At 42.6% G+C, this 14488-nt stretch overlaps 1 protein-coding gene across 11 annotated transcripts in view; it reads left to right on the top strand.

Annotated features, from left to right (window-relative positions):
• Nucleotides 1-12128, top strand: part of MICAL3 (microtubule associated monooxygenase, calponin and LIM domain containing 3) — a 172982-nt gene extending 160854 nt beyond the window's left edge. For 9 of the 11 annotated variants that reach the window (XM_074902179.1, XM_074902176.1, XM_074902173.1 and 6 more), the window contains 4 exons: nucleotides 3689-3754; nucleotides 6045-6144; nucleotides 7113-7186; nucleotides 7272-12128. In XM_074902179.1, the coding sequence (XP_074758280.1) occupies nucleotides 3689-3754; nucleotides 6045-6144; nucleotides 7113-7186; nucleotides 7272-7456 (425 nt within the window). In that variant the 3' untranslated portion in view covers nucleotides 7457-12128. The remainder of the gene's footprint in view (nucleotides 1-3688; nucleotides 3755-6044; nucleotides 6145-7112; nucleotides 7187-7271) is intronic. The other 2 variants (XM_074902174.1, XM_074902172.1) reach the window with 1 other exon arrangement.
• Nucleotides 12129-14488: the final 2360 nt, after the last annotated feature.

The following is a 14488-nucleotide window of genomic DNA, read 5'->3' as shown; positions in this document are numbered from 1 at the left end:
TACAATTTCTGTTCCTTCTTCTGGAAGAGGCTTTGGAGCTATGGTATTTATTCTTGGCCTGGCTCTTGGTTTCCATCCTGTAGCAAAGTCTGCAATCTCTGAGTACTGTGGCAAACAAGGTCTTTCTTGTCATGGCGGCATGAAAGACTTTCCAAAAAGATCTGGGAAATGCTTCTTTTCACAGAGGCAAGATAATTCTAGTCACTTTATTGATGGGATGTGACTAATCTGCAAAGCAGAGCTTTCCACTTCTCCAAGATGTCCAGTGTGCTCAGGAGCTAGGGCACCTCAACGAGCTGCAGCTCCTGCCTCCATACCAGTCACCCTGTGTGTCGTGAATGCCTCTGCTTGCCAGCAGCTTGGACTGCTGACCTCTGTTTTGTAGGCTTCACATGCATTCAGAAAATTTGACCTGTGGCATTGAAAAGGAACAACTTGTGATAAACACATTCTGTTGGCAGCTTTGCCTCTCTGGAAAAAAAAAAAAAAAGTGATAATTTTCTGTCCAGAAACTACAGTCATGCCTCAGACTCCTAATAACAACATGGAGGGAACCCAAGAAGTGAATGGTCACAGAAATGGTTCTTCTCTTGCCCTTCAGTTCCTTAAAAACAAACTTCAGCAGGGCAGTAGGTAGCTTGTTTTGCTGCTGCCAGCAGCACTCTTTTTCATGCTGTGGATGAAGATCTATGTCAGCAGACCTGGCTTGGGTGTTTTGTTGGTGGAGGAGACTTAAACAGAAAGGAGGCTGTTTAGTTTTTTTAAATTTGCTTGACAAGAGTGTTTTTCCCATTAGGCCCTGACTCCATGGCTGGGAAAATTGTCTTGCAGTGATGACCATGTTTTTGAGTTAATGAGACCATGACATGGTGATTTCTCTTCTCTAAACAATATAATAATAATAATAATAATAATAATAATAATAATAATAATAATAATAATAATAATAATAGCAGCTGTAGTATTAATAATGACTTTGGAAGAAATAAGGAGACATGTAAGGATTTCCATAATGTAGTTGAACAAGTGATAAGTGCAAGGGAGGTGAGAAAGTTTTTAAAACCGTATTGTAAACCAGGGTGTTGTATAGTTCTCCATTTTGATAGTACTGGACAAGGAGTTCAGCCTTTTCCCAGGACTGTCTTTCAACATACATATACACAGTGAGAGCTCTTGCTGTGAAGTTGTATTTTTAAAAAATTAACCTCATGATACATTCACTGTCTAAAATTATCAGCTGGCTGAGGGAATGCTTTTTCCATCTATCAAGTGATCTTTTTTTAACCTGGTTCTCTGTTTTTGAAATAGTGAAGAGGCCTTTTCTTGAAAGAGTTCATCTGAAGGGATAGTTAAATGTGTGGCACTTAAACATTGGTTACTGTCAGTGAAAAATCTTTCTCTATTTCAGAAAATATGATGAAATAGTTTTTCTCTTAAAATTAGAAGGTTCCTATTTCATTCTGCTTAGAGTCTGTACCACATGTGTCAATACTCTTTATTAGCAAGGGTGGGGAGGCAGTTTTCATGACTATCACCTTAGAGAAGTTTTTAAAAATGTATTTAAAATCTATATTAACATTTGCAGTAGCAGGACTATTATAGATACCATGGACTTTGTAACCTGGTTCAAGGACAAATTTTCTTTAGACAAGAGTGGGAGGATAATATTTCTGCTAAAAAATAGGACAACTAAGAACAAAGGAAGAAGATAGTTAGTAATCTATGGCCATGTTGCAATGAGGTGAATGGCGAAGTTCTTCACCAAGTCTATATGGTTTGAAATTTATAAATATAGCTGTGTTTGAGTTACCAACATCCCCTCTCGCACACCTGTCCCACAATTTGGAATGAAGTCTCAAACCCTGAAAACTGGAAGAGGATTTTGTCATACAGTTAAATGTCCATCTCCTGATCTCCCCCAAAATAGTGGTTAGACCAAGTTAGAGTATTAAGGCTTATATAGAAGAATTCATGCTGAATAAATAGAATGTGAAATAAAAAATATTAATAGGTACCATGCACTAAATGCTCTGCTTTGTGTGGAAACTTATTCTTCAAGTGCCTTTGTGGTTTGGGGGTTTTCTTTTTTGGTTTTCCTTTTGTAACCTAATCTGTGAAATGGCAATTGTAGGAAAAAAAAAAAAAAAGCCCTAGTGTTTTTTCATTTTAAATGGAGAAGCTGGAAAATTCTGAACTAGAAATAAGGTTCTGGTACTGTCAACTCGTGGTTGGTACAATGCTTTATCTGTAACTGTCATATGGCCAACTGTGGCACCTCTTCCAATGTTGCCCCTTCCTGCTCCCAGTACAGAGGTTTCTTCCTGTCTGAGAAGGCTGTGCTGCTCAGTCACAGACTTTGAAGCCAATGTGCTTTCCCTCTCTCTCCAGTGTGTCCTCTGTGTGCTGCTCTAGTTCTGTGATGGTCCCTTCTAAAGCCTTCCCAGTTAACCGGCAGTCTAGTTCTGTAAAGTTTTCCCCAAACCACATATATGAACTCTGTTGACTTCTCAAAAATAAGCATTATTCTTACCATATTATTGTTGTAGAATTTATGCCTTTTGCCAGCACAGAAATGTCTCCTCTTTATAAATGCGGTTGTGCATTGAGAGCACTAAGTGTTCCATTCTGCTAGCTCTGATGGTTCAGGCTCATCACCTTCCCTGTGCAAATGTTCTCCTCTAACTATTAGTAATGTTGGTTATTTCCTACTGTTTATCTCTGTAATGTTAAGTACAGCTGAAAAGCAAACTCTCAGTGATAAAAAAGCTGAACCATTTTAGAGGTGAGACACGTTTGTCCTTCACTGGGTAACAGAAACAATGAAAAAGATTCAGTGAGTCAACAATGCTAACAGGCCTCCTAAGCTTTAAAATGCTTTGTGAAAATGAGAATGTCAAGGGAGAGCTTTAAATTTACCATTTTAACTCTATAAAGCCCTCAGTTGGTCATTGCCCCTGCAGACCCTAATGTGAATTGCTTTTTTATCCATGTAAAAGCCTTTTCCCCTCTTAAGCACAACAGTCCAGTTGAGTACATGTGTACTCACCATACTTGACACAGCAGATCCTGGCAGGCTGGTTCAACATTAACCAGATTCTCCCTGTGATGTTCCCTGTCTGAATAAATTATTTTCCATTAAAAAGGACACTTTTACCATCAGTGGATGCTGCCATGGTGGTAAGAGCATGGTCCTGATAAAGCTTTAAGGTAGGGTGGCTGCTTTCAGCTGGTGTCTTATGCATGCAGGCAGGAGTTTTTGTAACCCTGCTTGAAATTTGACACTTATCAGCAGGAGTTAAATATTCATCTCTGCATGTCCTGACATCTTGCTCACAAACCTTTCGAGTAAAGACCATGTGATTGAAAAATGTACATTAGGAAAAAGTATCAATAACCTCTTGTCTGGTATTTGTACAACTCAGAGTTCACCAGTACCTCAGTCTACTTCTTACCTGTTATCTGTGCTTATTAGGGACATAATTCATCTGTAGACTGTATCCCTTGTTTCTGCTTCTCCATTTCTTGTATTTTTTCTTTTCTTTTCTTCTTGTGTTTCCTTTCTTTCTCACTCTTATGCTTTTTGTCCTTTGCTTGTCTTTTATTTCACCCCTTTCCTCCTCTTCCCTTCCACTTCCAACTTCCTCTTCCTCTCCTGCCTCTTCCTCTTCCTCGTTTGGTCCTATTGAAGTTGAGCCCAATGCCGGGACACCACGTCGTAGACCTCTCTCCTTCTGCCCTTGCTGTGCCCATGAAGGTAATGTAACCTCACACGCTCCCTGTTCTCCTTGACCACAGCTGGGTTGTCATAGCAGCACTAGTCAGCTAGTGACCACAAGGCCCCAACCCTTTTTTTCCTGTGTCCCCAAACCAACCTTCTCAGTAGCAACCTGGTAACCAGCTTCTCTGAGCCTGTGGCAAGTTATAAAAGGTACAGTATCCCTCTTGCGAGTCCCAGCTGTGCCAGGGAAGGTATAGCAACTGGGAGGGACATTGGGCAGCAGCGGTGGGAGCAGTAATGTTACACTCCAAAGTTTCTGTTTTCATTTGATGGCTTCATTTTCTCTATTCCTCCTGAAAGATGTTTGGAAGGTGGGGTAAGAGAAGACAATTTGCTTCCTTAAATATGGCCTTTTAATTAGTATATATGGATTAAAGGAATACTGTGTCTTTATAAGGACTGGTTTGCAAAAACATCCTTGAACTTTAAAAACTGGCAAACCTTAAGCTAGACCAGTTTTCCTTCATCTGTCTTGCTGCGTGCATTCTTTAGCTGTCCCAAATGGAGTTTGCTGTAGAGTTTCCATTGCCAAGGCATGGGGGAAGGGGTTGGTTTTGTGTGTTCATGGTGTAATTTTGCTAACCACTTACTCTGCTTTCCATGGTGCTCCCTCACATCAGTTGTCAGTGCTCCCTCTCCAGTCCTCCCATTATTCCTCTGCTCATTGGCTGTTCAAAAATACTTACGTATTTCATAGGTCAGTAGTGTTGTGGTTCTGGCTTTTTCTTAGAGGCATTTGTTTTCTATGCATCCTGGCATTGGAAAGGATGGGGAGACTTCCCAGTGTTTTCATGGCGCCACAGCACTGGACATCTGCATGTACAGTCTCCCTCTCCTGTTGCCACATGGGCATACTGTGCAGAGATGCTCAGAAAGGAATGCTTGGAACGAGCAACACACTGGTATAAAGTCTGCAGAGCTGGAGGCTCTTAGGGTAGTACAACTGGGTCTGGTATTCCCCAAGGGTCTGCTATTATGATTTTTCAAAAGCAGGTATTCTCAGCCTAAACTGCAGCTTAAGAGGAGTTGTAGGCTCTCCTTTGTTTAGCTCCAGCACAGCACTTCTCTGAGCTTCTAAGGATGGAGGCAGGGCACAGGTCTGAATTAGATAGCCATTCATGTGGTGTTTGTGAAGTGTTTCCCAGAATTTGCATAGTAAACTTGCTGCTTGTTTACTTTTAGCATCAAAATTACTCTTAAGAGGTTTTTACTCTTGTTGTAAATAGTATGTATCCATAATAACAAACATAGACAGTGATGTTAGTTACTTTAGGATGCCTAGGTTGCATGCAGTGCCAGCTGATGGGATGCAGCAACTCAAGAATAATTCCATGCAGGCAGGCACATTGCCCTCAGTCGTGACAGCATTCATCCGCTGGTAGGTAGTTCAGTGTGGAATCAGTGCCCCAGACCAGGAGATTGCTAGGAGGAGCTTCCCTTGCATTTGATGAATATCAACCAAAGGCTCTGGGAACAGCATTCTGCAATTTAATCCACGTAACTCCTGACAGATAGAAGATTCATCAGTGGAATACTGAGTAAGTTGAGGAGTTGTTTTTAAAATAAAATAAACACCAACTGAGAGTTCTGTATGTGGTGGCCAGGGCCCAAGGTATTTCTATTCTGCTTTGATATTAGCAAATGTGTCTGAGGATTCTTTTTCTTTCCATTGCTGATGCGCAATATAGTAGAAGTAGTTTCTGTGTTCACTGTGCAGAGGGGATCTTCAAGGTGGATAGATACATGTGGCTAGGAGGAACAGTCAGAAAATATTTGTTTAGCTATTGAAAAAAGACAAGATGTTACTTTTGGTCAGTAAAAGAAAAGATTGAGGACACGCAATTGAAGAAAATAAAGGAAAAACACATGGAGTGGCAATTGAATCTGTTTCTGATGAGTATACATTTAAGTAGCTGGCATGAGGATCTATAAAGCTCTTCTAATGAAAGGAAAAGTGAAATACAGAAATCTGGGCTGTCTGCATTAAAAGTGAGGAAGAAACAAGCCATCACGAGAAAATCAGAAAGAAAAACAAACAAACAAAACAAAAAACCGCCCAGGCTCCAAAGAGAAGAGAATCCTTTTGGAGGTGACATCCACTCTTCTGTGTGCTCTAGGCAAACTGAATGGACCCGGCTTGGGAGTGCTCTGGCAGCATCTTGCTCGGCTTTCTTTGCACATTTTGCCCCATTGTTGTTTTTGCAGTTTGGGCTTGTAAGGATTGCAGGGTGTTACCTGGAAACTTACAAGGTTTCTTTTTTGGCAGGCATGGGTAAGAAGGATGATCCCAAGCTGATGCAGGAGTGGTTCAAGCTGGTGCAGGAGAAGAATGCCTTGGTTCGCTACGAGTCTGAACTGATGATATTGTGAGTGAATGTGCAAAGCTTCAAAAGGAGGATTATGTTACCAATAGTATTGGAAGATCTGTCAGTACTGTCTTCCCTATAATGCTGGGAGGTCAGCAGTCTCCTAGGATGATTCTTGGCTAAGATATGAATCCAAGTACATTTCAGAGGAGTGGTAGAAGAAGGAATAATACCAATAAGGAACAAAAGTTCCAACTACTTGTGCATGTGCAGAAGTACGGATGTCTGTTTAAAGCTGTGAGCCCTTCCCAAGCTGTTCTTGGGCAAAACGTGTCTTGTTCACACAGGTGTTTTTGACCTATGCAGAAATAATATGTGACTCCTTATGGTTTTGGTAGAGTCCACTTTTAAGTGTAGCCAAAAGTGTCTAATTCAGTCACCTTTGCCATGTGGCTCTGCCTCTAGTGGGACCCCAGTGCCTCTCATTTGGGCTCAGGTGATAAAGCTTTTTTCCTGTTAATGAAATTGGGAGCTTTCTCAGTCCCCACGATGGAAATTCACTGAAATTCATTCCTGAGTATGTCAGCTGACCCCAGCAGTGTGGAAACTGATTGTCTTAGTGCCTGTGTCAGAAAAGCCCCAAGGTGGTGTCTGCATTGAAATCTGAAAAGGCAATGGCCTGACATGTCTTTAGTTGATAGAGTGTGAAGTGGCAGGAGATACATTGAGGTAAAGTATAATTTTGAAGTGATTGCAGATTTGTTTGTTCCTTCACACTGTTGTAGATTTAATCCTACCCATAATCTGCTCAACTTTTGGTATTGCACTTCCTAGCTGAAGGTAAAGAACCTGAGATGCTGAAAGTACATTTAAATCTTTTTAAAATATATGTCTTAAGTGTTTTAAGAGATGTTCCAAAACATATTGGTAAAATGAATATCAGATATCTAGAGGGGGAGCAGATATGAAGCAATGTATGCAATATTTTAATAGACCCAGAACTTGGATTCCTGATGTTTCCCTTTCAGTGCTCGGGAGCTAGAACTGGAAGACAGGCAGAGTCGATTACAGCAGGAACTCCGGGAGAGGATGGCAGTAGAAGGTGAGAGCAAAGGGGAACATTTCACAGATTGTAGGTGTGTATTTCTCTAGCCTTGTGTATGCTGATAGTTTTTGTATTTCTGTAGATCATCTGAAGACAGATGAGGAGCTCTCAGAGGAGAAGAGGATCCTGAATGAGATGCTAGAAGTAGTGGAGCAGAGAGATTCTCTCGTAGCTCTCCTTGAGGAGCAACGGCTTCGAGAAAAAGAAGAAGACAAGGACCTGGAGGCAGTCATGCTTTCCAAAGGTTTTAGCTTGAACTGGTCCTGAGCTTAACACATTTACCTCTGCTGGTCTGTGTTGTCCAGTTGGCCTACCCTGAATTCGCCAGAATTACATGGATAGGAAGATGTTGAAGGGGAAACCTCCAAATGGTTCAACAGCATGCAGGGATTTGGTTTGAAGCACTCAGAAGCCTTTTGATAAGTGTGTTGGTTCCAGAAGCTTAAGTTTTACATGTCTGCAAGCCAAGTTGAAGATAATGAGTTGAGACTGTAGAGTCTCCTTGAGGTCCTGTACAATGGACCATATTTTTTTGTGTGTGGTAGGAGGGAGAGGAATAATCCATGTGTGGGGAAGGAGGTTAAGGGAAGAAGTACCCTTAACTGAACTGGATTTATGGCAGTCCATTCCTTTCCCGTTTTAAGTACACCAGTTCTAATAAAAGGGAGGGAAGTGGTAACCCTCTCTGGAAAACCACAGCAGCCTGTAGCAGCCTGTATGGTGGAGTCAGCTGTCCAGGAGAGCTCCAGAAGCCCAGGGCGAGATCTTTGCTTTAGTCTTCCTCCCCACCAAAGAAACCTGCAGTTGATCATTATGCATGGATATAAAGAAATATGAGACAGAGAAGATAGTACTAGTATGTATGATGGAACTCTGCCTCCTGGTTTTTAGAGGAATTTGGGCATCAGAAGACTCTCTCCCTATCATACCCTCCTAAATCATCATCATCATGTTGTGGGAAAAAAAAGGGGAGAAGAAGAGAGAGGAAGATGCTCTTCTGCTTTGCTACACACTGGAGAGACAGCTACTGCTGGCCTTAGTCTTCATGGCCACAGCTCAGAGGCTGGTGGGCTTCTTTGTTCTGTTTTTGTTGTGACTGTTTTGACACTGGAAAATACTGACTGTGGGACAGTGGTAAGTGTGTGCTGAGACAGGGGTGTTACCAGGCAGCATTCCCTGGCTGTTAGGCCCCTAAAAGGGAGAGGCCCTTAAGTGACTGAACCACCATTAAGACTTTGCAGTATTTTTATTTTTTTCCTCTGTATTTTGTTTTTGCACATTGGAAACAAAGCTTAAGACCTGCCTGGGCCCTCAGTCACTTTGACCCTTTTATGTCAATTAACTTATTTTTTTAATACTTGAAAGAAGATTCATTTTTGTATCTTTTAGGAAAAAATGGACGAGTGATGGGTGTGTGTGCCTGCTGCATCCTACAACTTCCACTTCTAAATTACTGGACATTGTTACCTGTGGCTATTTATTAGTGTTCTTATTAATTTGATTGTTACACGTATTTGATTGTGGAGGGAGTGTTTTAACTCGTTAGAGAAAGACACTACTGCAGATTGGTCCCTGCTTCACAGCAAGGGCAGCCTCTATGTACCCACAGATGCATCCTGCCCTAGGAGTTTTCCTTCATGACAAAATCCTGTGCGCTCATGGAGTTGTAAGAATCTATTTGTGTTCTTAGCATACTTTTCTTCAGCATCCCAGATTCCCTCCGTCGGACTAATAAACCTATAATTTATTTAAATTTTGCATTCTTATAACAAGAAAGCCAAAACTGTAAGGTAGAAATATCCCATATATATATGTCTCTTTCTCACTGAAAGAGGCAACCCTCACACTCTTGAGATAACAGCTAGAGGGACTTCCATGAAAGCAAAAATAGCACATTTCCTGCTGCATCTGTTTGAAGAAGCTCCTTTTGGCTCAGCTAGCAAAGCTGCTGCTTTTCAGCCAGGAGGGTATTCATTTGTAATCATATGTTAACCAGTGAGCAGACATGCACTGAGCAATTCAGCACCATTTACTGTTTGACAGATTCCCTGAGCACACGACGTTCTTAACTCGTCCTGCAGAGCTAAAGCAGCACTGTGCATTGGGTATGCATCCCATCCTTAATGTGGTGTGTTACGAGGTTTTCGCACCTTGGGATGCTGACTGTCTTCTTGTTAAGGAAGTACCAAGCCTGCTCCCCAATGTCTTTCAGAAAGTCTCATTCTCAAGCATATTCATACAGCACACTGACTCTTTCAGCTTGAATTTACGCTGTTGGTGCAAGGCACCCAAGCAGGGCTGAACATTCTTTAGTCTTTTGCTCCAAGACAGAAGTTAGCATGGTTTCTTGCTCTTGGTTCTCTACCTCCTTCAGAGAGGTCTGTTGTAAGCCAGGGCCTGCGAATTCATCTCTGACTCAGGAGCATCCTGAGGCTGAGGAAGAATGAGTAGGACTGTCCCTAGAGACTCTGAGTGGTGTTGGTTGTTAACTGTGGAAACATGTCTTTCCTGCCTCAAGTGTTTCCCCTTTGTCCCCCTAGTGTTTTCTGCTAAGGAATTACAAATTAAATCCAGATGCTCATGAAACCAAGCAGACAGACAACTGCAGTGCTACTTTATAACTGCACATGGTAGCAAGTGGTACCTGCTATACCAGCATCACAGAGTGTTGGCTTACGAACAGGATGACCAACAACACAGTTCCCCCCAATTTCTAGTGCGGGGGCCAGCTGCACAAGTCAAACTGGCTACAGTAGTTTACATAGTCTGCATTCCGGAGGCCAGGGGAAGCTGGAGAGAAAGAAGGAGGAGAGGCGCTAGATACATAGTTTATTGTAAACTGTCTTGTGCAGAGAATTGGCCTCAGTCCATTTTAAAATGCACTAGGTATATGGACCACATCTAACTTTTCACAAAAGATTACTGCATGTGAGCTGTAGAACAGAAAGAAATTCTGAAGAAGAAATACCAGATTACTGCTTTTCCCTTTCATGCTGTGGGATGCTGGCCCTCCAGCAATGAGAATGAAAATGAAGAGCTAACACTGCACACACAAATTATTTAAAAGTACACGAAAGGGAATCTTAAAAGGCCTTTTTATATCAAAATGGTTGTAAAAGGCACAACTTGTATTTGCTGTTCAGTTGCACTTTAAGTATATGACTTGCATATCAAATACTGGTTTTTTTTACTATCTGAATATTTTAAATTCAAATTTTATATTTTTAAAGCTGAAGAAGGCTCTTGTGACCACAAGATCCCTTATTTGTATCAGAATCCAAGTAGGATGTTCTAGCTCTTTGTGCTGCCCGGGTGGGCAGCAGCACATGACTCAGCCATGTGCAGTGACGTGTGTCCATTTCGCATATGAAGGGGAGCAAAAAGGTCCTCAGCTTCTGAGGAGTGGGCACGCAGGGCATCCAGCCCCATGTCACACGGTCCATACCAGGAACTGGCTGCTTCCTCCCTGCAGTAGGTAGGAGGAGAGCAGAGCTTGGAACCTAACCTGTGTTCGTTTTGAAATGGGCACACTGAGGATGGGGCAAGCACTTCAGTACCCTGCATGGAAGGGAGGGGGATGCCACCTCCTGGAAACACCTGGGAGGCAAATGGGGATGGGGGAGTAAGGACTGCCAAAACAACTAATCTGCTGTTTTCACAGTACAATTTTTTTTAAAAAACTTTTCTGTTCCTTTTAACCATGTTTTCATTAAAACTCACAAATGGCTGTAAAATCCTGAGCTTCAAAGAACTAATGTGTGGGGAGGTGACAAGACCTTTCAGCTCCAACTTCCAGACATATTCCTTCTTTCAGTTAACCAATACCCCATGGTCTCACTAGGGCACGTTACAAACTGCGTTGCTGAACATATTTTAGAGCAAACCGCAAGTTTTGAAAGTCTGTCCTTCTCTCTATCCATCTCTGCATTTTATGTAAATACTTGTTTGTATGTAAAGACACCAGTGGATCCTTGGGTTACCCCCATGGTCAAGAATCTGAGTTTTGTGCAATGCCTAGGCCTCTCTTAGAACACAGTGCTTGCATAGAGCTAGTCACCACATTTGTGTGCACTCTGGTTGTTTTTAATATTTTTATACATGTTAATCCTGAACATTATGAAGTATTATAAGTGGTCTAGACTGCATGATCTAGAGCAGCCGGCAGTTCTGTTTTCTTAGCAGCTGTTCCTGAAATGTTCACAGCTACACCTTGTTTGGTTGACATTCTTTTAAAAAGAGTTTTCAGTTAAGTGTTTACACCAGACACCAGTGGATGAGAAAGGTGTTGCATTGTAAAAATCTCCTGTGTACAGACTGAAAAAGCCACAACATGGCTTTATGGGAATTTCAGTCATCACTGTCTGCAATAAAGAGAACTCTAAAGCATACTAAAAACCAGCCTGTATATAGTTCACAGAGAAAGAGATCGCTGCCTCTCAGCTGTTTCAAAATAACAGAGATTAAAAGCTTTTCCAAAAGTTACTGCTTTTGGATTGCTCAGAGTACTGCTATAGGCAGGGTAGTTGGGCAGATCAGGATGTCGCTGAAAGCAGATGTGAAGGGGAGGGTGCCATGTTCTGATGGCATTGCAGTAATTTAAATTCTCTGTATCTGTGCGTGCATGTGTGTGTGTGTGTGAAGTCTAATCCAGGTGAAGGGATCTGCTTTGGCATCTTCCCTTTTGTATGAAAGTGAACTCTGATATTCAGATTGTTCAAGGCTTTTATGATTGGCATGTATGGAGTGTTAATGGAAAAGCATATACCCTACCTGTAAAAAACCCCAACTCTGTTCCAGCCTGTTTTCTTCTGTTTGGTTGTGTTTTATTGTTTGTTTTTATGCACACTTGCTTCGTTGGTGTTGAGATTTTAGCACCTCAGATGGCCAACCGAACTAAAAAAAAAAAAAAAAAAAATAAAGTCATTAATTATTTTTTCTTTTTGTTGGTGGAGTTACCGTTTGTTTCCCTTGCGTTCACTCGCATTGTTGATAATTAAAGAGGAAGCCAGTAGCTGAGGGAAGGTGATCCTGAGGTGAGATAAAAACCTAGGTGATAAAGGGACTGACTTCAGTTTCTCTTTTGCTGGAATGTTTGGAATCCATTTGGAATCCATTATCTGAGATACAAACAAATTAATCTTGATACAGCCCCAATACATGGTCCTCCTTTTTCTGCCTTTTACATTGTTTCTTCAGATTCTCTGTGGAGAGAAATTAGCCAAGAAGGTGTGAAGGTAATGTAAATTGAATTGTAAGAACTAGGATTTAATTTCTGCAGCTGTAGTTCACTTCCTTAGCCTGCAGTACTAACATGAACATCTGATGCTGGTACAGCAGCATTGAGTGAAATAAGGAGGGAATGACATCAGTACCTCCACGCTGACTTTCTGTGTTAAGCCTCCACCACTCCATGCCTGTGTCTCAGGAAGGTTAGCTAAGCCATGCACAGCTCTGGAGCTGTGCCCTTCAAACAGACGGGAAGGATTCAGACGTTCAACCTCAGTGGCCAAGAAAAGGCATCTTGTCTGGGTATCTCCCATTTGAAAAGGGCGCATGTTCAGCCTAAGTGGTGGGTGCTGGGCCAGTAAATGTCAGGAGCTTGAAGCTTGGAGGAATGACATCCAGTCAGCAAGCTGCACTGCTGTCATTAAGCAGATTGAGAGAAATCATAAGACCTTGTGCCTTTTTTTCAACAGGCAGAAAACACACAGGATGTTGTGGGAAATCCCAGCTGGGGAAATCCCAAACCATGAGTCTAATTTTCCCTCCCACCCATCCATTTTCAAAACAAAGGATAAACCCTGGTGTTTGTAAAGTTGTTGGATTAAAGCAGACTTGTTATGGCAGTAGAGGGGATGAGGGGCCTTAGATTTCCTCTTGTGCAGTGGTCAGCCTAGAGGCAGGGGACCATGGCCTGGGCTGCAGGTGGGGAGAGTGACACAGCGCGCTCTCCTTCATTTGTGCAGCTCAGTAGGTTGGCAGTTCTTTGGGGGTGTTTCAACCCTACAGGTCGTCTTGTCCTTCTGGTCTCTTGCTTTCAAATAGTGGTGGGAGAAATCTGTGGTTACCCAGGAAGGATCTCTCTGGTGTCAAAAGGCCACTCTGCAAGGATTTATTCCTTGATGCCAAAAGAGAAATTAGTATATGGAAAGTGACCGCTGGACTCTGTGACACAGGAGGTCGGCTCCCATCCATAGGTTAGGAGACTAGCCTTGTGACACTTCATCACAGCTTTTTAATTATACTGCAAACTTGTTAGCCCCCTCATCTCAATTAGGGACCCAGAGGTTCTGCTGTTTATAAACTGTAAGGTGGAATAACCGGCCTCCTAGGGGGACTTTACTGTGCTGCTTGCTTTGGCAAAGAGCTATGCCAGCCCTGGATGGAGAGCCCTCTGAGATGAGCAAGTAGGGTCACACTTCTTGCACAGATTAGCCCTGCGTACCTAAGAAGTAACACCAGAAAAAGGCGCTCAAACTAAGAAATCCTGCCTCAGCAGCCCAGCGTGGTGACAGCTGCTGCTTTCAGTTTCCACTGATAACAAAAGTAGCCTTCAGGAGCCTCCGGCCTGTTCTGCACGTGGTCTTTCATGCCCCCGAAGCTGCCTCACCCACCCTACGCTGCTTCCCTGGGCACAGAGGCATGACCCCTCCCTGGCTCTTTGGGCTCAGTATGGAGGTGGGGAATAGCACAGTGGTTACCGAACCGAATCTGCCCTCAGCTCCATGGAGGAGCATAGGAAGAAGGATGTCAATGGGTTCATTAACAGGCAGAGCCTCTCTTTGGCAGCAGAAGATATACATTGTGTTACACAGCTACTCAGCCACCATAAAGACAATGAATGTAAATTGTCAGGAAAATTGCTAGGGGGAAGTCATGCCTAACACAAAGAGCAGGTGAAGAACCTGGTATTCTGGCTTCCCTCATGTTTAACAGTTTTTGAAAAGTCCTTACCATGAGTGCTGTGATAGCTGCCTGCATTAGCAATTGCATTTTTAAGGCCTGCCTATAGAATGCAAGCCTAATCCTGCTACCTGGCCACACATCTCTCCAGGAAAAGCATTCTTGGAGTTGATTCCCTTTAAGAATTCAAGCAGGGCCCAAGTGCGTCTTCAGTAACTGAGCTGTTACCAGAGAAAAGGATCCTAGAGGTGGTAATGGGCAAGAGAACAGTGACGGCATGTGGCTGCTCAACTGCATCACAGCTGGTGTCATCCAGAGGGAGAGAGGGGGCCTCCTGCTTCATTTTAGAGATATTACTTCAGGGAAGTGATGAAGAGTTGCCTCCTTAGCCTGCAT

The sequence above is a fragment of the Athene noctua genome, chromosome 3 (genome assembly GCF_965140245.1).
Source record: "Athene noctua chromosome 3, bAthNoc1.hap1.1, whole genome shotgun sequence".
Taxonomy (NCBI): Eukaryota; Metazoa; Chordata; class Aves; order Strigiformes; family Strigidae; genus Athene; species Athene noctua.
Note: the sequence above shows the minus strand (reverse complement) of the source record. Positions and strands in the feature narration are given on the sequence as shown.